Here is a 25,252-nt window from a genome sequence, read left to right on the forward strand (position 1 = left end):
TCTGCCACTCACTGTCAGCCGCAGTTAGCCTGGCCAATGAACATGGGGGTGGAGACACGACGGCCAATGCTCGGCGTCCGAGGCGGGACTAAAGGCTAGAGGCGGGCCCTGGGGGTCAGGGAACCAATTGTGCGCTCTATATGGGGCGGAGCTCAGATGCAGGCAATGCCTTTTGTCCTCTTCGCTACTCCGTAGTGACGAGTTTGTTACGGTGTTGCAAAAATCCGGGCTTCTGACTGTAGACTTCCCGTGCCTCTCCGCTCCCTCTGACCTTAAGTGCAGCCAGTGGGGGGGGGGGGGGGGGGGGGGGGGGGCGGTGCGAGTCCACGCGGTGTAGTCACTGCTGGAACTCACCGCACGGGTAACGAGGAGAGGTTGGTTAAGGGACCGGTGATTTTGACACTGCTGGAGTCGATTTGGTTGCTGAATTCGCGCCCATTTCACTCTTGTGTGGTCCGAGACTGGGAATTTCAGAAAGCGGGCTGGGATCACGTATTAACCTTGGGCCCACCCCTGGTACCCGGGTGAGTGGCCGTGGTTCCTTGCGGAGTGGGAGAAACGCTGGCTGGGGACGCGGCATAGGACCTTGCTTTGGGAAGCTCTGTTTCTTAACCTCCTTTCTGCTCCAGCAGCTGCTTCTAAGTAAATTTCTGCTCAGCCATGTCGCCGGCTCCAGCTGCAGCCCAGGCTCCTGTGTCGGTCTCCCTGTTTGACCTCAGCACGAATGCTCCGGTTCTTCAGGGCCTGCGCCTGGTGAGCCACTTTCCCGAGGAGGCCTTGGCCCAGTCTCTGCAGACTTCCTGTCCAGGTATCTGGGAAGGTGTGGGGTGGACCCGTGAGAGATATGACAGGACACTTTGGAGCTTATTGCTCCTCCAGGGAACACATTCTTACTGGTGTTTCCCAGCTTAGGAGCTCTTCTTGACATCTCCTTCCACTGGATAAAATTTATCAGCTCCCAACTGCAGAGTGTTTGTTTTTTTACTTTTACGCTGAAGTTTGTGTATATTTTTCTTAACTGTTATGAATTTAAGGCAACATTTGTACATGTTTTCTGATTAAAAAAGAAAAAATTTCACTCGATCGCTGGATTTCTAGAACAGGCTTCTGAATTGTCTCCAAGCAAATCTCTTGCCATTGCTTATGCCTTATCACATTAACACCACTGCCTGCAAAAACACTTCACCATTCCTTGATATCACCCAAATTTAACTATTCCAATCAAATCATTCCTTCTTGCTGAATATAGAACAACTTACTGTTGGTTTCATACTACTTTAGTTTGGCTGTTTTCTTATACTTTAAAAAAAAAATCAACTGCATACTATAATAGGAAATATAAGCTAAAAAGATGGTATTGGGGAAGAGTTATTTGCACAGTTTAAAAATAATCTTAACCTTACCAGAAACCATTCACTGGTGGCTCACATGGTAAAGAATCTGCCTGCAATGTGGGAGACCCAGGTTTGATCCCTGGGTGGGGAAGATCTGGAGAAGGGCATGACAACCCACTTCAGTGTTCTTTCCTGGAGAATTTCATGGACAGAGGAGCCTGGTGGGCTACAGTCCATGCGATTGCAAAGAGTCAGAGGACTGAGCGACTAACACTGTCACTTTCAGGATTCCTCTAAAGAATCCCTGTTGTTTATTTACACACAGTGTTTATATTCATCCTATGCATATCTTTTCAGAAGCATATTTATTCTATAAAGTGATTGCTGTGTCATTTATTTCATGACTACTAGATTGTTACATTCCTTGAAGGCAATGACATGCCATCTCTCTCATTTGTATTTTCTGCTTTGTATATCAGACACTGAATGTAATCCTAGATAGTGTGGATTTGGGCCCATTCTACCTCTGTTTACCCTCCCCTTATTTAGGTTCAGAGGAGCGAATAAGCCCAGAAGGAAGACCATTCCAGGGTCCTCTGGATACTTCAGAGAAGTTGTTTTGTTCAACCTGTGACCAGGTCTTCCAGAACCACCAGGAACAGGTAAAAGACCAGGTGCAGAGCTAAATGTGGAAACAAAAATGTCATGGTTGGGGTAAAGAGGTAGAAATTTGTCTTTAGTGAAGGTCTACATTTTAAGTAAGGAAGTTAGTATTATCTGGTCATACTTGGTGGAGTTCTTGTTTAGGTCTCGTGTAACATAAAAGGCTGGGTCAGGCATATTTCCACATTGTTCTTCCCTCTTTGCCTCGTACCAGAGGGAACATTACAAGCTTGACTGGCATCGGTTTAACCTAAAGCAGCGTCTCAAGGACAAGCCTCTCCTCTCTGCCCTGGACTTTGAAAAGCAGAGTTCCACAGGTGATGACTGGTGGGAAAGCATGTGCGAATCAGTCATGGGATGGAGAAAGACTCTAGTTGAGGAGCTTGAAGAAAGGTCAAAGATGGGGCACCAAGCTTTCGTATCTTTTGTTGTTCTCAGGTGATCTTTCCAGCATCTCAGGATCAGAAGACTCAGACTCAGACAGTGAGAAGGACCTGCAGATACTGGATGAGGAGAGGGCTGACTTTGAGAAGCCTACGCGACCCCGAGGCTTCCACCCGCATCGGGTTCTTTTCCAAAATGCCCAGGGCCAGTTTCTTTATGCCTATCGCTGTGTCCTAGGCCCTCGCCAGGCAAGTGCCAGCACACATTGTGTGGTCAGTCCCAGCCTTTTGTACACTCAGCCTAGATTTCCCCTCAGCACAGTCTCTCATTTCTTTCCTTCCTTCCTGTTCAGGGTGGGTGTCACACTTGATGGCACAGGCTTGAACTGGCCTGAATCTTAGAAGGGTCACGTGTAGTGGAATTCAGTTTGGAAACAGACGGATCTAGGTTGGAATTCTGGTTCTCCTACTTGATCTTGACTACCTCTGCAAGTTTCTAATTTTCTTATTATAAAATGGAGGCAAGCATGAAGCTGTTGTATCAAAAAAGATGGTGCCTGTGAATCACGTAGCCCCGGCACTTGTTTCTTACTCCCAGTAAGTGCCACAGAGATGTTTGTGCTGCTCCTGTGTCTCCAGGTGCCCCTTGAAGAACCAGAACTGCTGCTTCAGAACCTGCAGAGTGGAGGTCCCAGGGACTGTGTGGTGCTCATGGCTGCTGCTGGGCACTTTGCTGGTGCCATTTTCCAAGGGTGAGAGGGTGCTGCATGGGGCAAGGATGGAATGGATCCTGTTAGTCTGGGAGTACCATCTGATTTCCAGTACTGAGTCTGTGCTGTCTACAGACGAGAAGTGTTGACACACAAAACCTTTCACCGCTACACAGTGCGGGCCAAGCGGGGCACAGCCCAGGGGCTTCAGGATGCCCGGGGCGCAGCTGCTCACTCTGCTGGGGCCAGTCTGAGGCGCTACAATGAAGCCGCACTCTATAAGGTGAGTTATGTGTCCAGGTCAGGTGTGCCCCTAATCCCCACTTCTCTCCTCTTGACTGATTAAATGGTACAGCAGGGAGGCTGGCTCCTGTGTTCCCTGTCTTTGTTCTTTCTGGGTAAATGAAGGTAGAATGGGGTGGATGCCCAGGAGTCTGAATCCTCTCATTCTCCACTCCCCATTCCCTACACGTCATCTGTACGTCAGTTTTTGGTTGGAGGTTTAAAAGTAGCAAGTGAAGAATTACAGAGCTGAGTTACTGTCTTCTCTAGGAAGTTCGTGACCTGCTGGCAGGGCCAGACTGGGCTAAGGCACTGGAGGAGGCTGGGACAATACTGCTGCATGCCCCCCGCTCTGGCCGGTCCTTGTTCTTCGGGGGCCGTGAGGCTCCGCTGCGCCGGGGAGATCCCCGACTTTGGGATATCCCCCTCGCTACCCGAAGACCCACCTTTCAGGAGCTACAGCGTGTACTTCATAAGCTGACCACGTTATACATCCATGGTGAGCTTTCTTTCTAGATCCCCACACTCCCTAAATGTTCCATCCGAGCCTCGGGTTCTCATTCGTGCATCCAGATGGTTTTCTAGCCCTTGGACTGCAGTCTGATGCCATTTTCATTGACAGAAACCTGAGCTGGCTTCTCCTTAGCTAAGTCTTTTGTTTTATGGCAGGAGAAGACCCCCGGGAGACAAGCAGGTTGGATTTACCTCAGACACACAGGAAGAGAGTGAGAGAAAGGAAGGTTATCGAGGACGAAAGAAAGGTCCCCAGTGATGAAAATGAGGCACTTGGGCAGAACAAGGAAGCTCCCAAACAGGGTTTGCACACCATCTGGCAATTGTCAGGTCTCTCTCTGGGGGGATGTCTGTCCTAGAAATGCAGCGGTAAATCTACTGTCATAACTTTACCCACTTCTCTATTTATAGGTAAGCCCTTACATACTAACCCCGCTCCCCCTCCCCCCCACACAGACACATCTGTTCAGTTCGTAGTAGCAATTACTGAAATATATTTTGTGATTTTTCCAAATCTCCTATCATCTCTTTTGATCACTGATGTATTTTCTAGTTCTTAGAAAAGTCTTAGCATGAAGTCGATGCCTGGACGTGTGTTGTGTGGATCTTAACATAATTTACTTGCCTTCTTGGATGCACTGGTTTGGAGCCAGGGTTTGCTTCCCATGAGGCAGACTATCACCTGCATGGTTGTCAGCTGCTCCATGCTCCTCTGTTCCGACTACCCTAAGGCTGTCATGGGAATGTCCAGGGACTCTCGTCCCTGAATAGCTTCCTCTGGGTCTGCCCTGGGGCTGTGAGCCTTATATCTTCACATGATACTAATGGCTTCAGCTCTTGATATGCTACTTTATCTTGGGTGACAAAATACAATTTTATTTCAAGTGATCTGGATTATCTCTCTATGTACATTCTTAGGCATCTGGGGCAGCCCACACCCTTCTACCCTCTGCTTATTCCTTAGATGGATCTAACATAGCAACTTTTTCCCCCTAGGATCAGAGTCAGAGGGAGAGGCTGGCTCCCAGGTAGAGTTGGAACTAGTAGAGGTGACACTGGGAACGCTGGATCTTCGTGAGTTTGAGGTATTTCCCAAGCAAAGGAGGAGAAAAAGGAATAAGAGGGAGAGAAAGCAAGACCTGGAGTCTGGGGCACAAATGACTCTTTCCCAGCAACCAAAGGAAGATGAGGCCCTTTCAGGGTCAGCCCCCTTGCGGCCTCCCTGGGATGAGGCCACGTCCCCCTGTCAGTCGGAGCTCTGGGATGTGCTTCTAGCTGCTTGCCGAGCTGGAGATGTGGGGATGCTAAAGGACCGACTCACTGCCAGCCCCCTAGACCCTGGAGTTCTGCCTCTGCTCAGCGCCCCCTTGGGCTCTGGTGGCTTCACTCTTCTGCACGCAGCGGCTGCAGCTGGGAGAGGCTCAGTGGTTCGCCTGCTGCTGGAGGCAGGTGCGGACCCCACTGTGCAGTAAGTGAGGTCTTCATGCCGATCCCCGCTAGGGTACAGAGGATGATCTGGACGCTAATCTTGGCCTTGCCTAATTGACAATATTTCCCTTGGTCTGCTTGGGCAATATTGGGAGGTGCAGCAGGCAAACCGAACCTGTTTGGGGGTTTTTCGCACTTAGGGATTCCCGAGCTCGGCCACCGTATACAGTTGCAGCTGACAGATTGACACGCAATGAGTTCCGGAGGTTCATGGAGAAGAATCCAGATGCTTGTGATTACAGCAAAGCTCAGGTCAGCTGGAGAAGGAAGCAGCAGAATGGGAAGGCATCAGAGATGCTGGCTAGATCTTTTCTACTCTCCTACAGTCTTATCAAGGATAGTCTGTACAGATCTTTACCTTTTGCTTTCCTGGAAATCCTCCAGGTGCCGGGGCCGCTAACAGCAGAAATGGAGGCACGGCAGGCCACTCGGAGAAGGGAGCAGAAGGCAGCCCGGCGGCACCGGGAGGAACAGCAGCGGAAGCGGCAGGAGCAGGAGAAGCAGGAGCAAGAAGAGCAGCAGCGATTTGCTGCCCTCAGCGACCGTGAGAAGGTGAGGCTGGGGGTTCCTCCTTCCACAGCAACACTTCCCCAGAGGTCTGATCTCTTCCCTGGTGTGCAGCCGTCACTTCTTGGACACGTTCTCCACCACTGAGGCCTTGTGCTTAACACAGCTTCTTTTCCCCTCAGAGAGCTCTGGCTGCAGAGCGCAGACTAGCTGCCCAGTTGGGAGCCCCCAACCCTCAGACCCCCGACCCTGCCGTCACCGTCAGCAATATTCCGTATGTGGAGGGGGCAGGTGTGGGGGGTGGGCTGTGATGTGGGCGGGGCCATTCTGTACAAGTAGAGCAAGTGCTGCTCTGTGTTCACAATGGCTGTTGAGGGGATATGAGATGTTTGGGGAACCTCTGGAATAAAAACAGAAGTGACAGGAGGGTGGGTGGGGAAGGCTTGGATTGGAACGTTTCTGGGATTCCTCTCCAGCCATTTTCTCCCTCTTATTCAGACGCTGCTGGAGTTGTGGGATGTCTCTCCAAGGCCTTGTTCCTTTTCACTACCTTGACTTCTCTTTCTGCTCCACACGCTGCCTCCGGGATCATCGCAGTCAGGCTGGGAAGCCCTCTTCCTGATCCCTTACAGCTCCACCTGGGGCCAGTGCTAGGCCCTGAGAGGGCACACTCCCCCTGGCCCTAGGCTGCTTCTTCCCCCACGGAACCAGTGTTTGGAAGATTAGGGTGAAGGACATTCAGGAACCAGGGCAAAGACAGGGCCACAGAGGTTTGTGGAGCTGGTACTGTCTCTGGAACTTTAATCACAATAAAGTTTGGCAAGGAAACCGCACTTGTACTTCCATTCAGGCCCGTGGCCTTTGTTTCCTTACGGTCACCATGGCTAGCACGAATGGATCCTGCCCACTGCGCTTGTCCCACATCCAAGGATTACCTTTCTTTCAGTGCCCACTTAACTCCATTGGTTCAGAGGCACTTGAGAGGGAATAGATGTACGTCCTGTGCTTGGTGCTATTGAGGATGGGCCTATCCAGGAACTGGATTTGGGGCTGAGGAGGCACGTTTTCTAGCTCCAGCAACGTGATTCTGTTGTGGGCTCCCCTGGGGAACAGCAGGGGTCTTGGCACATAGAGGGTCTGCTGCGGCCCCCGCTTTGTCCAGTAGCGGCCCAAGTTAAACCCATTGATCCAGACTTGGCCCTGGGGAGTACAGGAAAAGAAAGGATCAATTCTCAGAGGAGTAGAATTATCCCCTTGCTGGGGGGTGGGGGGGTTTCCTAATCAGAGGAATAATTTGTGCTCTCCCTTCTTCCATGGTTTTCCCCTCTTACCACCCTACCTCTCACCCCACCCCCACCATCAGCAATACCTTCGTCCATCCAGGTAGAAACAGAAATGTGTCCCCGCCTGAGTTTAAAATTGGGAAGGTGGTAGAGTAGAAGGTGGGGCCGGAGGGGGTCTGAGGATGTGAGCTTTTCAGCGGCTGGATGGGAAACCACTCTTTGACAAGATTGTCAACTTTCAGGGGGAACATCAGCCATTGGGTAAGGACTGTCTGCCCCAGAATTGGTGGCTGTAACAGGCCCTGTGAAGAAGGCAAATGAAAAATCATCATTTACTAAGTTCTAAGGCCAGACTACTGCTACTCAAGCCCTGGAATGCACCTAGTGGCCATGTCCAGAGCCCCCACCAGCTGCTGCTTTGCTCTCTACGCCCTAAGGCTGTAGCTCTTCCTTTAGGCCCTTATCTTTTCTAGGGAGTTCAGTAAAGAAGAGTATGGGGGCGAGGGAGTGGGCAAAACGAGCTCACCTTGAAGTCACTGCTGTTAGACCCAAAACTGAGCCTCCCCATGTTCTCCAGCAGGACATCCAGTGTGGCCCCTATTTTCCCCATCAAAAATAGGTTATGTTTCATGTTTCGTTCCAAAACACCCTGAAACACCTGTGGATGAGAGTATCTGTGAAAGGGAGCGGCTCAGCATCTAGCTTGTGGCCACCACCCAGGAAGCTACATTAATAGACACTAATAATAGACACTATTATTTAGAGGGCAAAGAGAACGAAGCCCTTCTGTCAGTTCTTTCTAGAACCTTATCCTTTGTCAAACTCTTCCTCATCCCACCTTATCCTCTGCAAATGTGAGCAGGCAATGGGAAAAGGTGGATACCAGAAACTTTGCTGGGGAGGAAAGGAAATGGGCTCATAGGTAGCCTGGAATTAGGTTCTCACCCCATCCACCATCACGTAGGCACGGTCATGGACTCCATTGTTTGGCACCCAGAGTCGTGTTGGCTCAGAAACAGTATAGGTCAGATAGGTCCGATACAACATATAGCCATGGACCTAGGTGTGGAAGAACGAGTAAATAAGATGTGCTGAGAGACAAGAAAGGATACTGTGGGGAAGATGCATAACTCGGGGGACCCTTGGTATAGCTGTTGGTGGATTATGCTTTACCTGGTTGACAGCCTCAAAGGTCATTGGCAGGACTGAATGGATGGGACCTTGGGGGCATAGGAAGTCTAAGAAGTCCAGCAAATTCCCATCCTATTAGAATAAGGGGAAAGTATCAGAATATAAGGGAACTTTCAGAATAGAGGGCTGGGCAGAATCAGAGAATAATGGGGAGGAGCTTACCAGGTGTAGGGTCAAAGGTCCAAGTGTCATCTTGGGGCTGGGGGGAGGTAAAGGTCCCAAGGGAACTTCCTGGAACTGAGCCCAAATTCTCTCAGGAGCCATAGGAAAAGCACACAAAGAAACCCTATTCCAAGACCCTAGTGTGCAGGGTTCTTAACCGGGGGTCCAGGGAAGGGCTTCAGGGGTCATGAAGATTCTCTAATATTGTATGTATTTGTATCTCCCCAGGACGTCCCATCTGAGTGAGAAATGCTGCAATAGGCTGCTCAGAGGGTTTTGTGGTCCAGACAACAATCATTGACTTATGGGACCCCTTTACGAACAATTTGGGCACCCCTCCCCCTAAATTAGTAAAAGCCTTTGGCACTTAATGAAGTGGTAGGGCACCTTGCTGATGACATTTCGAATAGCAAAAAGCTTGGGTGTGGGGTCCCCTGCTTCGGATATGGGTGCGTCGTAGTCATAGCTGGTAGTAATTGGAAGAAAGCGTCCCTTCTCATCAGCACCTAGTCAAACCAATTTAATTAATTCAATGCATCGTTCAGATGACACGCCTAAGCAAAGAAATTCATGCAGAGAATTTTGCTCTCAGAAGGGACAGTGGTAGCCATATCCAGCTTCTAGATATCCTAATCGACACATTCCTCAGACTCTAATTCCTTGCTGCCTCCCTGCCTCCACCCCAGAGACCATCTAGACTCACCATTCCAGTATCCAAAGTTGGTACCTCCGTGGAACATGTACCTGAAGTGGGGGAGAGTGGGGGGAAAGGTAGAAGCTGACCCATTGAATCTTAACCTTCATCCCTAACACCCAGTTACAGATTTCATGTTGGCCCCAGTGCCTCCAGTTACATGTTCACACTGGCTCCCAACTTGAGCATTTTCTCTAGTCCTTTGGTTACAGCTGGAATGGAACGTGTGGAGTGATTCTGGCCCCAGTAATCCAGCCAGCCTGTGTAGTACTCAGAGTTCACCTAGAGTGTGAAGTGAAAGGAGCTGTGAGCAAGATGGGACCTGAGCGCCACCCATTCCCCACGCTGCCTCTTGCTTTGATTGGCCTCCCCTCTGGCTCCTCACCAGGGGCCCGCGGGGTTCATACTTCCGAAGCAGGCCAAAGATCTTGGTCATGTTGTCAGCTGCAGAAAGGAGGCAAAGGTGCAAGGTAAGCAACATGACACAGGTGCCCCTTTCCCAGACTTCATTCTGAACCCTTGCTTGGGAGACCTGGGCCAAAATCTACAGTGGTATAGAGTCCCTGGAGGGAGCCACATTTGAGTCCTTCAGGCCCATCTGTGGTGAAGAGCAAAATCTTGTCTCCAAGCAGCGATCGGAAGAGCCCAGCTAGGTGCCTCATGTAGCTCACGTCACAGGCTCTGTAGCTACCGTATTCATTCTCCACCTGCCAGGGGAAAGGAAAAGTGGAGGTCAGCTCTGAGGTGGAGAAATTAAGGGCACTGGCACCTCCTTCCCCTAGCCCAGTCAACTTTCCACTGGTACCTGAATGCTAATGATGTTGCCCCCATTGTGGTAGAGCCATGGATATATCCTGGGCAGCAAGACCTTGAACCAGGAGTCCACTGCGGCAAGGAAGTCTAAAGGAAGGGGCAGTGCTCTGCTAGTTAGGACACTGCCACCTCCTTGGCCCCCACCCATAGCATCAGTGCTAGCATCTTGAGTGCCGTGCCGCCTGAACTCAGGGAAGCACTGTGTACCATCCCACTTGTCCATAACTCCGTCTGGGAAGCAGTGACTTGTCAGGAAACTCTGAACCCTAAGCACTTGTATATTTGCATGGCAATGAAATTTAAGCATAGGAAACAAAGCAGTGTTTCTTGAGAATTCATTTTTTAAATGTCAGAAAAAAATGGTAAAACACATCACATGGAGCTATTACGTAACCATATGTAATATACACTTGAGATCGCTATGACATAGCACACACGCTTGTGTGCCTGTGTGCTCAGTTGTGTCTGATTCTTTGTGACCCCATGGACTCTAGGGGTTACAGGCTCCCACCAGACTCAGGTATGAAGTAGCATGGGAATTCACAAAATTGTAGAATGTCTGACCCGCACCTGATGGAACTGCCAGTCCAGGACATTTAAGTCAGCAAATGAAAGATCATTATATGAGGTGGCATGCCTTCAATTCTCAACTCCTGTTGGTGATTTTTGTTGACTCACCCTCAGGGTCTTCATGCATGACCTCTGCCTCCTTACCTAGGTGACTCCAACTCAGGCCTCAGGTCTCAACTTACATTTCACTTCCCCAAGAAAACCTCTGATATCCTAGATGAGGGTAGATTCCCCGTTACACTCTCTCACATCACCTCGTACTCCCTTTTGAAGTGCTTAAGAAATTAAAATTAAGCGTTTGTGTCTGTAATTGTTTCCTGTCGGTCTCCCCTACTAGTGAGCAGGAACCTTCGTCTGTCAGGTTCATCGGCTACATCCCTGTCATTGAGGACAATGCCTAGAAGACAGCGGACTCTCAAAGGTGGAGTCAATGAAAGATGTTTTAGAGGCTATCTTTATATTCTTAAAACATTTAATTCCTTTACATTTTGTGTTCTGTATAAAGGAGGGCCAGGTTGCACTGCCTCCTTTAATCCAAGCATACATTAAATCGCATCCCTTGAATGATAAAAATTTAACATGACCAGAACTATTGTTTTTCCCCCAAATGTTGATCTTTTGCCACCCCTAGTCTTCTCTGTCTTCCCTAAGTCAGTAAATGGCACCACCACCTTGACTGGCTGGATACTTAATTCCCTTCTTTCCTCATCTTACCCATACTGTCCTCCCGCCCCTCTGCCACTGCTCCCTTTCTCATCAAAATCTGTCAGTTGAGTCCTGTTGACCTTTATCTCCAACCTATAGCTCATTTCTGCCCTCTTCTTTGCATTTCCACCACTACCACAACCAGGAGCCATCTCTCTCTCCTCAACTACAATCACAGTCTCCCAGTTCAGTTTCTCCACCTCTACCCTTGCTCCCCTCAATCCATTTTCCACATCCAGGCTAACGTAGTCTGAAAACAAATCAGATAATTTTGGTTAAACTCTTTCAATGACTTTCTACTGTGCTTACAATAAAAGGCAAACCCCTTACAATGGTCTGAAAGGTCCTGCATTAACACTATATAGCTCCAATTTCTCATACTACTCTCCCTTACCCGCTGTGTTCCAGGCATGCTGGCCTCACTCATAACAGTGTTCTGTCCTACCTCTGGGCCTTAAAACATACCACACCTGGGAATTGCCTGTGGTCCAGTAGTTAGGGCTCTGAGCTTTCACTGCCAAGGGGCCAGGTTCAATCCCTTATCTGAACCACGATCCCACAAGACTCACAGCACTGCCCTCCCCCCAGAAAAGTACGCCATTCCTCTACCTGGTCATTCTGACTTCACTCTTCATATGACCAGTGCTTTCCCTTTCCTAGAGTAACTGAAATATCATCTCAGAAAAGCCTTTCTGGCTTTCCTACCTAAAGAGGCCCTGTTACTTACTATCTCAACTCCTTGTCCATTTTCTTGTGTAGTATTTTTAAAATAATCTTATATAGGTTTTTTTTTTTTTTTTAATGTGTCTTCCACACTGAGTCCTCTGGTTCCCCAGTTCCCAGCATCCTGCTGGGCATGATTAAAACAGTAAATAATTTGAATGAGTGATCTCTCTTTTGGGTACCCAAATGACCCATTTTGTTGTTGTTTGCTTTTTTCTGAGTCCAGTCTTTTTTTTTCTCTACCCACCTGGATCTGAGGTTCTCAGATGAATTTTAGGCTTTCGAAGCAACCAGGCTGGGAGACCCCCCTGAGACAAACATAAAGACAACAAAAAAGTGAGTGGGCTTTGTTGTGTGAGAGTAGAATAGGGTAGGTAAGAAGGGAGGAAGTTGAGGGTAGTGATGGAAGTGGCCCCAGAGTCAGGGCACATGGGAAGCTTTGCTTCTATCCCTTCTCCAACTAACTCACCATCTCCCACTCTGCACAGATGTAAGGTCCTGGTCTCAGTATGACCAACAGGTTCGCTAAAGTTGCCTCTTGCAGAAATGCAAAGAGGTCACGGCTGCCATTAAAGTTATAGACCCCAGGCTCTGGCTCATGGTAGTTCCAGGGCACATAACTGAAAAAGGAAGAGGTTAACAGGGCCCAAGACAGGGAGAAGCCAGGGAGGCCAAGGGGCTCAGGCCTGCAGGAATCTCCAGGAAGCTGTGGGAAGGAGGTCCTGGCCCTCCCCTTTCCCACCCTTGGCAGGGAAGCCCTGGAGCTACAATCCTCATACCCAGCCAGTCTTCCTGTCCTGGTCCCCTTCTTAAGGGCATGGTAGGAGGAGTGAATCCCACCCTTCCATGACTCTCATGAGCACTTCTTACAACTGTACTACGTTGAGGCCACTCATTCGCATCTTGAAAAGCCGGTCTGCCCAAAGCACCCGCGGTACGCGAAAGTAGTGCAGGCTGCCAGACACGTAGCGGAAAGGGGCCCCGTCCAGGAGGAATCTGTTATGATCCCGATCCACTACGAAAGACCGAGTGTCTGCCTGTAAGGGGAGAGACCGTGCTCACAGGGGTCTGGAGTCCGGGGTCAGCGTCTCCCAAAAGCGGAGGAGACAGAACTAGCCCTTCCCAGTATTTTGTTGTTTTCACTTTCACTCTCTCCTCCGCCTGTCTCACCTCACCCAGCGGCTGGTTCGATTCTCCCATCCTACCTGGGGCAGCAGCAGCGTCAGGAGCGGGAGCAGCAGGGAGGGAAGGCAGAGAGGTTTCTTGGGAGCCATGGCGCTTTCGGGCCTCTTCCAGTCAGAGACGGTGGTCCGACGGTCACGTGGCAGATTCCTGGGAGAGAATCTCAGCGAGCAAGTGGGCGGAGACCACTGCAAGTTGTCAGGCGATTAGCCTGGACTTTGTCTCCAGCCTGCAACTGCCGGCTACTCTACTAGTTTGTAAACCCCTCTATATTTTGCTACTGGTTCATGAACCAGCTTCATCATGGGAGCTTGTTAGAAATGCAGAGTCTCAGACCCTACCTCAGACCTGTAGAATCAGAAGTTGTATTTTAACGAGATTTCCGGGTGCTCTGAGCACATTCAGGATTGAGAAGTAGATCTCTACTACACTGAGCCCCCTGAGGATAGGGAGAGCCTTGTCCATCCTGAGTCCTCTGCTGCTATCACAGGGTTCAGTACACAGCAGGTTAAATCTAGATGAATGTCAGATCTAGGTTCAGACCCAAGGGAAACCAGAGGATATCTTCTCAGTATATGAAAGGGGAGTGGGAGTTGGGGTGGGGATCAGGTTACAAGAGGAATCTTCTTCCTAGAGAATCCTGTCCTGTTTCAACAAAAGAGACCATCTAGGCCATCCTATCATCTTTGGATGTGCGCCCCTTTCCAATTTACCCCTGCCTGGGCAAGAGACATCAAAGTTCCAAGGTTTGGAAATTTGTGAATTTCCATCACTCACTGCCTTCACAGTCCCAAGCCTGGGATGTGAAGACCAGGATAGTTATTATTGTTATTTCTGCTTATGGACACTACTCAGGGCTATGCATCAATCGCTATAGTAAGCACTTCACCTCTCATTTAATCTTCCAACAACTCCATGAAGTAGATAATATTCTCCATTTTACTGATGAGGTGATTGGAGGATAGAAATATTAGCCCGTTAACAAGGTCACATAACTAGTTTAGTAGAGCTGGGATTTGAATGAGGCAGTCTGGCCTCAGAGTTCATGCATTTAACTTTAGGTACTCTTACACCTATTTTACAGTTAGCGAAAGTGAGGTTCCTAGAGGCTAAGTAACTTGTCCAGGTGACACAGCTAATGGGCTATTAAGATTCAGACCCTAGTCTAGTTGAAGAGCTTGAGCTCTTAACTACTGTGATTACGGTAATAAGATACAGGCCAGAGCCCCCAAGGTTGTACTGATCAGAGCTGCAAAGGGGTGCAAACTGCCAGCTCCCGCCCCCTCTGAGCATCCACCTCCAGGCTGGACCCCAGTCGGCCACCCGGTGCACGGGAGGTATGACGCCTCCTACCTCTGGCATTGGGAGAGGCAGGTCCTGGGGGCCTCGGGCCGAGCCCGGCTTTGCTCCCCTTTGACGTAGGTGCCTGCGTGTTGACCCTCACTGCAGGCCAGGTGGGGAACCCTCACCCGGGTCCTGGGACCCGTTCTCCCCCAGGCCTAACCCGCCTCCGGCCTCTCAGCTCCACGCCCCCACATCGTCCTCGTGCTCAGCGGTTGCTAGGATACTGCGGGCGGTTACGCCGGCGCGGACTGATGACGTACTACTGCTTCCGGTCCCTGGCGCTTCCCTCCCGCTGAAGCCGGGTGAGTGTGGTGTCCTGGCTAGCCCACCCAGACCGAGACCCGGAGTGGGTTCTGCAAGCGGTGGGTCCAGGCCTCGCATTCCTCTCTGGATCTACCCCGTGCCCTGCCTCTACAGCCCAACGTGGTGTGCGAGTGAGGGGCTGCCTGAAAGTGGGCCGGGGTTGGAGGAAGTGGCCTGGGAGTCGCCGCGGGGCCTGGGCCTTTTTAAGGCACCTGACCCGAGCCTTTTTGGAGCGGGCGTTGCCAGGGCTTATTTTCTCTGGGTTCGGAGACCTGGGCCTGAGCGCTTCACGTTGGCCCTTTAGTGGGGGTCATCTGGATTGTGCCCCGCCCATGACCTGCCATTCTTTTCCTTCCAGCATGATCTGCTGGAGCCCCAGCAGCTTGCCTGAAAGAGACCACTCGACCTGGACGAACCCTTTGGCAGCTTCAGACCGTCCTTGAGAAGGATGACTGAGACACTATGGGCCACGCGCTTTGCATCTGCTCTCGGGGAACTGTCACCATTGACCATAAGCGCTACCTCTTCATCCATAAACTGGGGGAGGGGTGAGTGTTTTGGAAATCATTTAGTCCCAAGAATTGTGGTGTTTGAAGGACAGCAGTCAGCACAAGATAGGGGCACAGAGCCTCTAATTCACTGGACGGAGCCCAGCTCCTTGGTGGTCAAGAAAGTGGATTGTGGAACCAGTCTTCCTAGAGTCACCATGTATGGCCTTGATAAGCCCTAGTTGCTTTATCTGCTTATTAGAGCTAATTTTGCTTCAATGATGGGGCTGTGAGGACTAAATGAGATAAGTCGTATCAAGTGTCTCTCCTATTGCCTGATTAATAGCACTTGATAAAGGTTGGCTGTTATTTATTTAGTATTTATTGAAGCCCTGCATTAGGACCATAGGAACTAGAAAGTGACTGTGTCCTTGCTCTATGTGAATAATCTTCAGACTTCTTTTTAGAGTCACACCTTGGGAGGGTTGCTAGTAAATGGGAGACACCCCCCCTCCCCTCGCACTTCTTCCCAGGGAATTCCTCTGGATCCCAGCAGTATGGGAGATGACCTTGGTCCTTCACTGACCCCTTTGGCCCACAGTGGGTTCAGCTTTGTGGACCTAGTGGAGGGGTTACATGATGGACAGTTCTACGCCCTGAAGCGAATCCTGTGTCATGAGCAGCAGGACCGGGAGGAGGCCCAACGAGAAGCAGACATGCATCGCCTCTTCCATCACCCCAACATCCTTCACCTCGTGGCTTATTGTCTGAGAGAGCGAGGCACTAAACATGAGGCCTGGCTGCTGCTACCCTTCTTCAAGGTCAGAAAGTCTCCTGGCTATGGAGGGGATTGCAACAGAGCGGTGTGTGCCAAGGGATTATGAGCACTCAAGCACATTAGGAAGCAGAGGTCATGTTCTGGTTTGAGCATTTCAGATTTGGGGTTTAAGGAACCCACCTGGGGCTGTAGGGTGTGGTGAAATTGCTATAAATTCTGACATAGGGAAAGAATCAGGCTCAGGGAGCAGAGGCTAAAAACATCAGCTGCGGGGAAACTTGTTTTGCAGAGAGGTACGCTGTGGAATGAGATAGAAAAGCTGAAGGACAAAGGCAACTTCTTGACTGAAGAGCAAATCATTCAGCTGCTGCTGGGTATCTGCAGAGGCCTTGAGGCTATTCACACCAAGGGTTATGCCCACAGGTCAGTGGGAGGCTCCATGTACTTGCTGGACAGAAAGGAAGAGCCTCATGAAGAGAAATGAAAGATCTCTGTGCTCTTCTCCAGGAACAGTCCCCGTGATTCTTTTGCCCCCCTAGGATCCTGGGCTTTTGGTTCAGGGATGCTCATGGGTCATTTCTACTTCCCTGCAGGGACCTGAAACCCACCAATATCTTGCTTGGCGATGAGGGGCAGCCGGTTCTGATGGACTTGGGGTCCATGAATCAAGCATGCATCCACGTGGAGGGCTCCCGCCAGGCTCTGGCCCTCCAGGTAAGAGTTTCCAGAGTCCTTTGCCCATCTCTTCCTCATCCTCAACCCCTTCTGGTACATGCCCCAGTTTGGTCACATGACCAAAACCTGTGCCCTGCTTCTGAGCTCTGGGGCCACTGTTCCAGGACTGGGCAGCCCAGCGGTGCACCATCTCCTACCGGGCCCCGGAGCTCTTTTCCGTGCAAAGCCACTGTGTCATCGATGAGCGGACTGATGTTTGGGTGAGGAGCATGTGGGTGGGAACGTGGAAGGGGAGGAGTGCTGCTCTGTAGCTGCTGTGAACTGGAGGAGCAAGTCTTTGGTTTCCAGTGCATGGGGCCCCAGGAAGCATGTATGTCCCAATCCCCCATTGACTTCCTTCCTGGGAACTGTCACTGACACTGTACTCAGTTGCTCAGGAAGTGATATAATCTTGCCCTTTGAGCAGGATAAGTATAACTAAATGTCAGGGCTGGAGGCAGCGGCTCAGCCCAAGATGCAGAGGCCTCCAGCTAACTGGCAGTTTCTCTGGGGCCCTGGTGGTGTCACGTGACTGAAGTCTGCATACTGTAGCCTCCTTTCACTAGAGTGAAACAGAGAGAGATGACTCCATTGGTCCTCTTCCAAGGAATAACCAAGTTATGCTCAGTCCCTAGGCTGTGTGCTATATGCCATGATGTTTGGGGAAGGCCCTTACGACATGGTGTTCCAGAAGGGTGACAGCGTGGCCCTTGCAGTGCAGAACCAACTCAGCATCCCGCAGAGCCCCAGGTGAGCTTGAAAGGAGCAGGGGCACTCCAGTCTCCTCCCTTCCGTTTGCAGGGGTCAGAGCACAGCGTGCGGCCGCCTCCTTCACGGTCCCCTCCTCCTTCTGCAGGCATTCTTCAGCCTTGCGGCAGCTGCTGACCTCAATGATGACTGTGGACCCCCAGCAGCGCCCTCACATTCCTCTGCTCCTGAGTCAGTTGGAGGTGCTGCAGCCCTCGGCTCGGGACGAGCACACTACCCACATCTGAACAAACCCGTGGCCACGTTGAGAAGTTGGCCCCTGTGCCTTGGCAAGGAGCCGCCCGCCCTCAGTAGAATCTCCATCCATTCAGTCCAGGACCGTGCCCTTGTCACTGGGGGAGCTGGGGCCTGGGACAGTTTGCTCGGTCTTTTGTCTCTGATTCTGCTCTCTCACCCCCAAGAGCAGTAACTGGACTGGAGGCCTGCCTGGGGGGGAGTGGGGGATGGGGAGAGGGGAACTGGTAGAATATAGTCAAGGCTCTGAGCAGGACTGCTGAGCATACATCATGATCTGCTTCCAAATCTGGGGGCAGGAGAATGTATAAAACAAGAATAAAGTGAAAGCAGCTTGGTGTGATCTTAGTCTCGTTGTTCCTGGAGTGAGAGGAGGTGCAGGGTGCCCAAAGGCTGGCTGCCTTTTCTGGGGGAGAGCCTGGAGAGAAGAGGGACTGGCAAAGCCTCAGGAGTGGCGTGACCATCCCTCCACATTTGGAGGCAGGTGTCCCTACCTTAGATCTGGCTGGTGGGAGAGTGGGCACTTCTCCTAGCTTGTCTTAGTCAAAAACTTCAAACTGCTCTGGCCTGAGCTGGTTTCTATGCCAAGAACTGGGCCAAGGGCCCCCTTAAAGCACCCTCACCTCATTCTTTCTTCATTCCCATGGCTGGGTAGCTTAGTCAGAGAAGCCCAGCTGGTTTTCCAGGAAGGGCTTCTGGGTGGAGACACCTGAGGAAGCTTTGGGACAAGCACACAACTGGTTTCCAGCCTCTGCCTGGGGGCAAGGGGAGTGGAAGTGGATATTTTAGTCCAGAATCTCTCCCAGATGGTTCTGGTTCACACATGGTTAATGATTAATGGGGCCTGTGTGGTGTGGCAGTATCCAGCTGCCACTTCCTGCCTCCTCTGCTGAGTAAACAGGGGCCCTGCCTTTGCTGGGCTGGAAACCTGTTCCCTCGGGAAGGGCACTGCGTCCCTGAATCACCAGGGAGGGGAGGGGAGGGCAGGGTTGGCATCTCCTGCTCCTGAGAGTGACGCCCCCCCTGCCAACTGTGCCCACCCCCCAACTGCTGACGTCAGTGTGGGTCCTGGGGTGCCTATTAGCAACCTTGAAGTTTTCCCCAGGGCCCTGGCAGGAGGCTCCCGCCAGCTAGCACAGAAGCTGAGGCCAGAAAGAAAGCACAAACAGAGGGGAGATGACCTGGCTTTTAATGGCACAACCCTAGGCCCCAGCAAAACAGCAAGACCAAAAGTAAGCTTTGCAAAGCTGCTGGGAGGTGCACGGACACAAACAACCCTGGGAGATCGCCCTTGTTCCCTCCCAGCCCCCAAGCTTATGACTAGGCTCCATGCCCAGGAACTCTGGGCCTGCTCAGCCCCACTCCCAAGCCCTTAAAACGCACAGAGGTGTCTGGGCCAAGCTTTGCTTCCAGTCTCGGTGAATGCAGAGCAGCAGGAAGAATAGGGTAGCAGTCTAACTCAAATACAGAAACGGCTGGGCTTAAACTCCTACTTGGAAAGGAAGTGAAGCCTCAGATCCTTTTAATGGCTCATGTTGGACAGGTCCAAGATCCGGTCCTCATCTCCCCCCCTATCCTGGGCACTCCTAGGATGATACATGGGGTCATGTTTCCCGGGCCTGGCAAGGGCCCCTTGGCAGGTCTAACCTTCATCCACGGAAGGAAAAAGTCATGAGCAGCACATAGTTAGGGCGGCAGCAGAAACAGCAGCAGCAGCACAAAAGGAGGAGGCAGCAAAGCTCAAGCACTCACAGAGGGACGAGAAACCGTGCAAGGAGACTGTTTATTTCGAAAGGATTTTGCAATAAACATAGTGAGTGGGCTCCAGGCAGTGGTTCTATTCTTCTCCCTCATCCTCGTCCTCATAGGAGTCGATGCCCACTTCCTCGTAATCCTTCTCCAGGGCAGCCATATCCTCCCGGGCCTCAGAGAACTCACCCTCCTCCATGCCCTCGCCCACATACCAGTGCACAAACGCCCTCTTGGCATACATCAGGTCGAACTTGTGGTCCAGGCGGGCCCAGGCCTCAGCGATGGCGGTCGTGTTGCTCAGCATGCACACAGCACGCTGCACCTTGGCCAGGTCTCCCCCGGGCACCACAGTGGGGGGCTGGTAATTGATACCGACCTTGAAGCCCGTGGGGCACCAGTCCACAAACTGAATACTGCGCTTGGTCTTGATGGCAGCAATGGCAGCGTTGACATCCTTGGGTACCACGTCTCCACGGTACAGCAGGCAGCAGGCCATGTACTTGCCGTGGCGGGGATCACACTTCACCATCTGGTTGGCAGGCTCGAAGCAGGCGTTGGTGATCTCTGCCACCGACAGCTGCTCGTGGTAGGCCTTCTCTGCAGAGATGACTGGTGCATAGGTGGCCAGGGGGAAGTGGATGCGAGGGTACGGCACCAGGTTGGTCTGGAACTCGGTCAGGTCCACGTTGAGGGCGCCATCAAAGCGCAGGGAGGCTGTGATGGAGGAGACGATCTGGCTGATGAGGCGGTTGAGGTTGGTGTAAGTCGGGCGCTCGATGTCCAGGTTGCGGCGACAGATGTCATAGATGGCCTCGTTGTCCACCATGAAGGCACAATCTGAGTGCTCCAGGGTGGTGTGAGTGGTCAGGATGGAGTTGTAGGGCTCCACCACGGCCGTGGACACCTGGGGGGCTGGGTAGATGGAGAACTCCAGCTTGGATTTCTTGCCATAGTCAACAGAGAGCCGCTCCATCAGCAGTGAGGTGAAGCCAGAGCCAGTGCCCCCTCCAAAGCTGTGGAACACCAGGAAGCCCTGAAGTCCTGTGCACTGATCAGACTGAAAGACAAGAAGGAAAAGAGCAATGTGGGTGGGGAAAGGACCTGAGGATCTCTTATGTTCTGGCTTCACAAAAGTCTAAAATTTCTCAGGTGTTAAGGCAGACTAAGGAGTATCCCAAAGCCACAGCATGCTCTGGGACATATATAATTAAAGATGACTCCATGAAATGGATTTGGAAAAAAATGTTTCTGACCATTAGCATCATTTCAAAAGCTTCCTTCCTTCTACCCCCAATTCTTACCAGCTTGCGGATCCGGTCCAGTACTGGGTCAATGATTTCCTTGCCAATGGTGTAGTGACCACGAGCATAGTTGTTAGCAGCATCCTCTTTCCCAGTGATGAGCTGCTCGGGGTGGAAGAGTTGCCGGTATGGGCCATTTCGGATCTCATCTGAAAAGGCATTCATCACATCGTTAGAGCAGAAACCACAAGGCTATGCTCAGCACAGACCTCCCTCCCTCAGCCTGGTGGCTGTGGTCAGATATATGGAAGCATTCATCCTCCTGCCAGCCTGAGATAGCAGTGTGTGAGAGAAACCCAGACCTGCTGCCCAGGCCAGTCTGCGATCAGCCTCCCTTCTTTAGCTTCCAGCAGGGCAAGGGGTTTTGCAGGGCCAGGAAAGCCAGGTCTAGACATCCTTAATTCCACCCTCTCTTCTGCTCACCAATTACGGTAGGCTCTAAATCCACAAAAACTGCCCGGGGCACATGCTTTCCAGCACCAGTTTCACAGAAAAAGGTGGTGAAGGAGTCGTCCCCTCCACCGATGGTCTTGTCACTGGGCATCTGTCCATCCGGCTGAATTCCATGTTCCAGACAGTAGAGCTCCCAGCAGGCATTGCCCATCTGGACACCTGCCTGCCCCACATGGACTGAGATGCATTCACGCTGAAGGGTAAAGAGAGGGGACATGACATAAGCCCCACATACATAAGTCCTTACCACATGAGCCTCTCTCCCACCCTATCACCTACCAGTTAGGATGACTCAGTTGGCAAAAGGGCCTGAGCAGAGGTCAAAGAGGCTGGCATGCTGCCCAGGCTCTCCTGCATAGGACTTTCCAACTGGAGGCACCCAGTAGGGCAGGCCAGTTCCCTCAGCCTACTTCTCCATGGGGACCTTGTCAAGTAAGAGCTGTGGCTCCACATGACCCTGCCATATTCACAGGACATTCAGGCAGGACGGAGAGGTCAAGTGCATATGAGACAGGCGGACACTGCAGTCACTGAGACAAGGACAAGCGGTTTTTTCAGCTGTTACCAATCCCTACTCCCACAGATCAGCTTCTAAAGAGCTTGAGAAGGGACAGAAGGTTTTCCAGAGCTAAGAATTTATAGCTAGAGGTCTGCCCTTGATTAATTCTTTGCTTTGAGGATGAACAACTAGAATATCATATAACCCTCTGTCCCTTTCATTCTTGCGAACTGTAGAGGTGTCTCAGCCTTCCAGTCAGGCATCAACTGACCATGCTGGCCAGCAGGATGCCCTCGCCCTCACCACCTTTAAATCCCATCTGGCTCTGGGGATCAATCCCATCTGGCTGCTCTCCCCACCTCTACCCCCACACCCTGGGTATCTTCACCACATTCATCCACTGCGGCGCCCTTACGGAAACTGCAGAGAGCAGTAAGGCACCGGCAGCAAGGGTTGTGGGCACTGGGGCACTCGCTGCCCTAGGCTCATTCCTGCCAGTCTGGAATTAACCTCTGAAGAGCCAAAGTGGTGCAGAGCACGGCTGGCGCGGCCTCCCTTTTCGACACCGAAATGGCGGGGTGACGGTTTGCAAACACCCAGAAAAGGAAGCGGAACCTGCGGTGAGGCCCCGAAGGTAACCTGCCTTGCCCTGGGCGGGGTGAGCGCCATCCTGCGCTCTGGCCCCGTATTTGCCCCTTCTAGATTCTTTCCAGGTCCATCCCAGTGGAAAGCGAGGATTGGATTTCGGCCCCCGTCCCTGGGCTATAAATACCACCCCCTACACACACCACTTTCCCCTCCCCCCAACCTGGCCTCGGCCCGCGCTTTCGCTCCAGCGCCAGCTGTCTCTGCCCGTCCGTGCACACGGACTCCGGCCGGAGAGATTCCGGCTCGCCTCACTAGGCCGAACCCCATTCTCGCCACCCCTCCAGGATCAAAAGAGGGGTGCTGAGTCACGAGGTGGGGGTGCTGTGGGTAGAAGGGATGCGCCCACAGTCGGAGGAAAGGGAGATGCTGAACCAAGTGATCTGACCCCTTCCCACCTTCTTGCACCAAGCACGTGTTTGGTCAGTTCCAAGGACTTGGGAGTGAGGGGGAGGCTAGGGGCGGAGGGCAGCCAAGCGGGGTCTCCCTCGACCGCGGAAAGGAAGGCCCGCGGGACCGCGTGACTCCCCTCAGGAGGGTTAGGACACAAATACTTGGCGGAGCAGGAGGGGATTCCAGGAGGACTCCTCTCTGCTACTGAAGATTCCCACCCCGCTCTACCACACTCCCTAGCATCCGAAAGTGGACAACTTGGCCCAGCCAAAGTCACCGGGAGGGGGTGGGGGAAGGCAACCCCCCTCCAACACCTCGAGACCTGAAACTCCGGATAGAGGGCCCCGAGCAGCCCTAGAGGGAGGTTCCCCGAAGAAGAGGAGAACTTAGGGGACGGGCGCGATGCCGGCGGGGCCGCACTCACCATGGTGAGTCCGGGCGGTGGGTCTCACGTAGAGTCCGGGTGACGGGTCTCAGTGAGAACTGCGCTAGCTGCAGTGCCGCACCGCTCTTATATGCGGGGGGGCGGGCCCGGGCGCTCCGACCGCCCACTAGGAGCGGGGCGGCCCAAACGCCACGCCCCCGAAAGGTAGGCGGCCCGGAGGGGTGGGGCCAGAGCGAGTCCCCTCCCCGGGGCGTGCCAGAGTCCCTCACCTGTCCCGCGTGAGTGAGCAGCAGCGACCCGAGCTTAAACCCTTCTCTCCCGGCTTTGCGCCGACACTCGGAGCTCCCGAGCTCCGCTGTTGGGACGCAAGGCGCGGTGCCAGGATGTGTCTCTCCTGCACCTGCTTCGTGGGGGCGCCTGTCGCTAAGGTGTTCTGACTTAGGCCGGGTGCTGCAGGGGCTGTTTTTCCGGAGTGGCTGCAGCCAGCCTTCGCCTGTGCCCTCCTCGCCCCGCCTCTCTGGAGGCTCCGGCCGACTGCCTGGCTCTGGCGCGTCCCCCAGGAACGGCTTGCAGTCGTCGCACGAGGCCTGCTGGTCCCCGGCCGGGACGGCTGGCCTTCGCCCACGCCCGCGGGCGGCCGAGGACCGGGAGCTGCACAGTCTGAGCCCCAGGTTGCCGATCCCTTAGGTTGCTCCGCAGAGCCGAACCCCACAGTCTGTCTGCGAGGGCCGACCCCCAGAATCTGTCGCGTCTCGCCGGCTGCCCGCTGGTCAGTGGCCCCGTCATCAGCACCGTCACTATTAGCCGGCCCTCGCCATAGCCACCTGCCCACTTTCCTGCACCCAGAACCGCTGGAGCTCCTGGGATTCGCATCCTGACTACCCTATGTGACCTTGGGCAAGTGACAACCTCACTGAATTCTAGGCATCTTCACCGGTTAAAGGAGATAACGATCCCATCCCCAGAAAGCATTGTGAGGTGTTATAACGTTTGTTGACTCTGAACAGGAAAAAAGAAAATGGAGATGCTGATGTCATGGCTGGTTTTGACTTTCCCATCCTCTTCTGTCCTTAAGCCATGGGCAGGATCTGCTACCTGCATCTCAAAGCCCTCCGAGCTCTGGCAGAGGTCTCAGCTAAAGCTATTCCTTGTTTCTACTTTTCATCCCCATGTCTCGCAAGAATGGGCTTTTCAACCCACTTCTGCTTTCCCTTGCATGCCTTACATTTTCTACCTGTCTCTCTTCACTGCAGAAATCATCAGAAGTGCCCTACATGCCTATTGGTACATCCTGTCTCCTGGGAAAAGATTCACCTGTCTCTCCTATTTGTTTCTCCTAGTGTTTCCTAGGGCCAAGACTGCCTGACAATATAACACAGCAGGATAAAATAACTAGCAATGGCAACTTTCTACCAACAAAATAGCTAACTGATACCTTACTTTACCAAGGCATGGAAAGAAACACGTGAAATATGACAAGGTCTCTTTTCCCAGTAGACTAACCATATGGTTGGGAGAACAAGACTCATTCATAGAAAAGAAACCTGGCAAGGGCACATAATGAGGTTGCTTTGGGAAATGGGGTCACAGTCTCTACAGAGCAAGGAGCCTTGGTGACTACAGAATACGTGGCCTCGTTCAGACCTTCCCTAGCCCTCTGTTTTCCTTGTGCAGCCCAACCCTGCAGAGTGAGTATTTTAAGAGACTTGTGCTCTCTTAGGCAAAACCCCAAACCTATTTGTTCTTCAGGTTCAGCTTCTTTTTCTGTAAAACTGGGATAATAACTTTGGATTGTGAGGACCAGATGAACTGGAGGATGCATACGTACACAGGAAAGCACTATGTATCCAGCTGCCTGGACTCTTAGAGCATTTTGTTCACTTATTTTAGTGCGTGTAGCACCTCATGCTGCAGTTATTCATGCATATGTCCATCTTATTAGACAGTGATCTTGCTGAAGCAAAAGACTGTGTCTTATTCACTTTTGTGTTC

At 52.1% G+C, this 25,252-nt stretch overlaps 4 protein-coding genes across 9 annotated transcripts; 2 read left to right on the forward strand and 2 right to left on the reverse strand.

Moving 5' to 3' along the window:
- The first annotated feature begins 341 nt into the window (after nucleotides 1-341).
- On the forward strand, nucleotides 342-6,713 carry ANKZF1 (ankyrin repeat and zinc finger peptidyl tRNA hydrolase 1). Of its 3 annotated transcripts, none has more exons than XM_052660843.1 (14): nucleotides 342-524; nucleotides 630-808; nucleotides 1,884-1,996; nucleotides 2,212-2,314; nucleotides 2,436-2,629; nucleotides 3,020-3,132; nucleotides 3,226-3,373; nucleotides 3,643-3,871; nucleotides 4,042-4,215; nucleotides 4,882-5,353; nucleotides 5,514-5,625; nucleotides 5,758-5,925; nucleotides 6,063-6,154; nucleotides 6,379-6,713. In XM_052660843.1, exons 2-14 carry the CDS (start codon nucleotides 661-663, stop codon nucleotides 6,500-6,502), a joined length of 2,190 nt encoding a protein of 729 aa, XP_052516803.1. In that variant the 5' UTR covers nucleotides 342-524; nucleotides 630-660; the 3' UTR covers nucleotides 6,503-6,713. The 3 variants fall into 3 exon arrangements, with proteins under 3 accessions (XP_052516803.1, XP_052516796.1, XP_052516811.1); XM_052660836.1 differs by having other exon boundaries at nucleotides 633-808; XM_052660851.1 differs by having other exon boundaries at nucleotides 633-808; nucleotides 4,042-4,188.
- On the reverse strand, nucleotides 6,661-13,317 carry GLB1L (galactosidase beta 1 like). Of its 2 annotated transcripts, XM_052660863.1 has the most exons (16): nucleotides 13,227-13,317; nucleotides 12,892-13,058; nucleotides 12,491-12,641; nucleotides 12,269-12,329; nucleotides 10,016-10,110; nucleotides 9,743-9,917; nucleotides 9,596-9,654; nucleotides 9,371-9,492; nucleotides 9,220-9,260; nucleotides 8,904-9,022; nucleotides 8,517-8,591; nucleotides 8,337-8,426; nucleotides 8,109-8,222; nucleotides 7,690-7,821; nucleotides 7,250-7,465; nucleotides 6,661-7,080 (listed from the first exon to the last, which is right to left on the reverse strand). In XM_052660863.1, the coding sequence occupies exons 1-16, from the start codon at nucleotides 13,293-13,295 to the stop codon at nucleotides 6,823-6,825; spliced, it is 1,944 nt and encodes a 647-aa protein (XP_052516823.1). In that variant the 5' UTR covers nucleotides 13,296-13,317; the 3' UTR covers nucleotides 6,661-6,822. The 2 variants fall into 2 exon arrangements, with proteins under 2 accessions (XP_052516823.1, XP_052516831.1); XM_052660871.1 differs by lacking the exon at nucleotides 7,690-7,821.
- A 1,500-nt stretch (nucleotides 13,318-14,817) lies between these two features.
- On the forward strand, nucleotides 14,818-18,064 carry STK16 (serine/threonine kinase 16). 2 transcript variants are annotated; one of them, XM_052663267.1, is made up of 8 exons: nucleotides 14,818-14,849; nucleotides 15,209-15,398; nucleotides 15,940-16,159; nucleotides 16,406-16,539; nucleotides 16,710-16,830; nucleotides 16,956-17,051; nucleotides 17,459-17,580; nucleotides 17,687-18,063. In XM_052663267.1, the coding sequence occupies exons 2-8, from the start codon at nucleotides 15,313-15,315 to the stop codon at nucleotides 17,823-17,825; spliced, it is 918 nt and encodes a 305-aa protein (XP_052519227.1). In that variant the 5' UTR covers nucleotides 14,818-14,849; nucleotides 15,209-15,312; the 3' UTR covers nucleotides 17,826-18,063. The 2 variants fall into 2 exon arrangements, with proteins under 2 accessions (XP_052519227.1, XP_052519236.1); XM_052663276.1 differs by lacking the exon at nucleotides 14,818-14,849 and adding an exon at nucleotides 14,874-14,909 and having other exon boundaries at nucleotides 17,687-18,064.
- A 1,532-nt stretch (nucleotides 18,065-19,596) lies between these two features.
- TUBA4A (tubulin alpha 4a) lies at nucleotides 19,597-23,388 on the reverse strand. Of its 2 annotated transcripts, XM_052656811.1 has the most exons (4): nucleotides 23,300-23,388; nucleotides 21,309-21,531; nucleotides 20,886-21,034; nucleotides 19,597-20,641 (listed from the first exon to the last, which is right to left on the reverse strand). In XM_052656811.1, exons 1-4 carry the CDS (start codon nucleotides 23,300-23,302, stop codon nucleotides 19,670-19,672), a joined length of 1,347 nt encoding a protein of 448 aa, XP_052512771.1. In that variant the 5' UTR covers nucleotides 23,303-23,388; the 3' UTR covers nucleotides 19,597-19,669. The 2 variants fall into 2 exon arrangements, with proteins under 2 accessions (XP_052512771.1, XP_052512765.1); XM_052656805.1 differs by lacking the exon at nucleotides 23,300-23,388 and having other exon boundaries at nucleotides 21,309-21,555.
- Nucleotides 23,389-25,252: the final 1,864 nt, after the last annotated feature.

Source organism: Budorcas taxicolor, chromosome 2 (genome assembly GCF_023091745.1).
Source record: "Budorcas taxicolor isolate Tak-1 chromosome 2, Takin1.1, whole genome shotgun sequence".
NCBI classification, from domain to species: domain Eukaryota; kingdom Metazoa; phylum Chordata; class Mammalia; order Artiodactyla; family Bovidae; genus Budorcas; species Budorcas taxicolor.

What these genes read in the sequence shown, in the direction of transcription:
- TUBA4A (XM_052656805.1), bottom strand. Translation starts at nt 21,555, where the DNA reads ATGTCCCCTCTCTTTACCCTTCAGCGTGAATGCATCTCAGTCCATGTG. An exon ending in TTTAGAGCCTACCGTAATTG is followed by an intron (nt 21,035 to 21,308) that starts GTGAGCAGAAGA and finishes ATGCCTTTTCAG; the next exon opens with ATGAGATCCGAAATGGCCCA. An exon ending in TGGACCGGATCCGCAAGCTG is followed by an intron (nt 20,642 to 20,885) that starts GTAAGAATTGGG and finishes CTTGTCTTTCAG; the next exon opens with TCTGATCAGTGCACAGGACT.
- STK16 (XM_052663267.1), top strand. Translation starts at nt 15,313, where the DNA reads ATGGGCCACGCGCTTTGCATCTGCTCTCGGGGAACTGTCACCATTGAC. An exon ending in GCCAGGCTCTGGCCCTCCAG is followed by an intron (nt 16,831 to 16,955) that starts GTAAGAGTTTCC and finishes CCACTGTTCCAG; the next exon opens with GACTGGGCAGCCCAGCGGTG. An exon ending in AGCATCCCGCAGAGCCCCAG is followed by an intron (nt 17,581 to 17,686) that starts GTGAGCTTGAAA and finishes CTCCTTCTGCAG; the next exon opens with GCATTCTTCAGCCTTGCGGC.
- ANKZF1 (XM_052660843.1), top strand. Translation starts at nt 661, where the DNA reads ATGTCGCCGGCTCCAGCTGCAGCCCAGGCTCCTGTGTCGGTCTCCCTG. An exon ending in CACCATCTGGCAATTGTCAG is followed by an intron (nt 4,216 to 4,881) that starts GTCTCTCTCTGG and finishes TTTTCCCCCTAG; the next exon opens with GATCAGAGTCAGAGGGAGAG. An exon ending in GGTGCGGACCCCACTGTGCA is followed by an intron (nt 5,354 to 5,513) that starts GTAAGTGAGGTC and finishes TTTCGCACTTAG; the next exon opens with GGATTCCCGAGCTCGGCCAC.
- GLB1L (XM_052660863.1), bottom strand. Translation starts at nt 13,295, where the DNA reads ATGGCTCCCAAGAAACCTCTCTGCCTTCCCTCCCTGCTGCTCCCGCTC. An exon ending in CAACTTTGGATACTGGAATG is followed by an intron (nt 9,023 to 9,219) that starts GTGAGTCTAGAT and finishes TGGTTTGACTAG; the next exon opens with GTGCTGATGAGAAGGGACGC. An exon ending in TTCGAAATGTCATCAGCAAG is followed by an intron (nt 8,592 to 8,903) that starts GTGCCCTACCAC and finishes ATTTGGGCTCAG; the next exon opens with TTCCAGGAAGTTCCCTTGGG.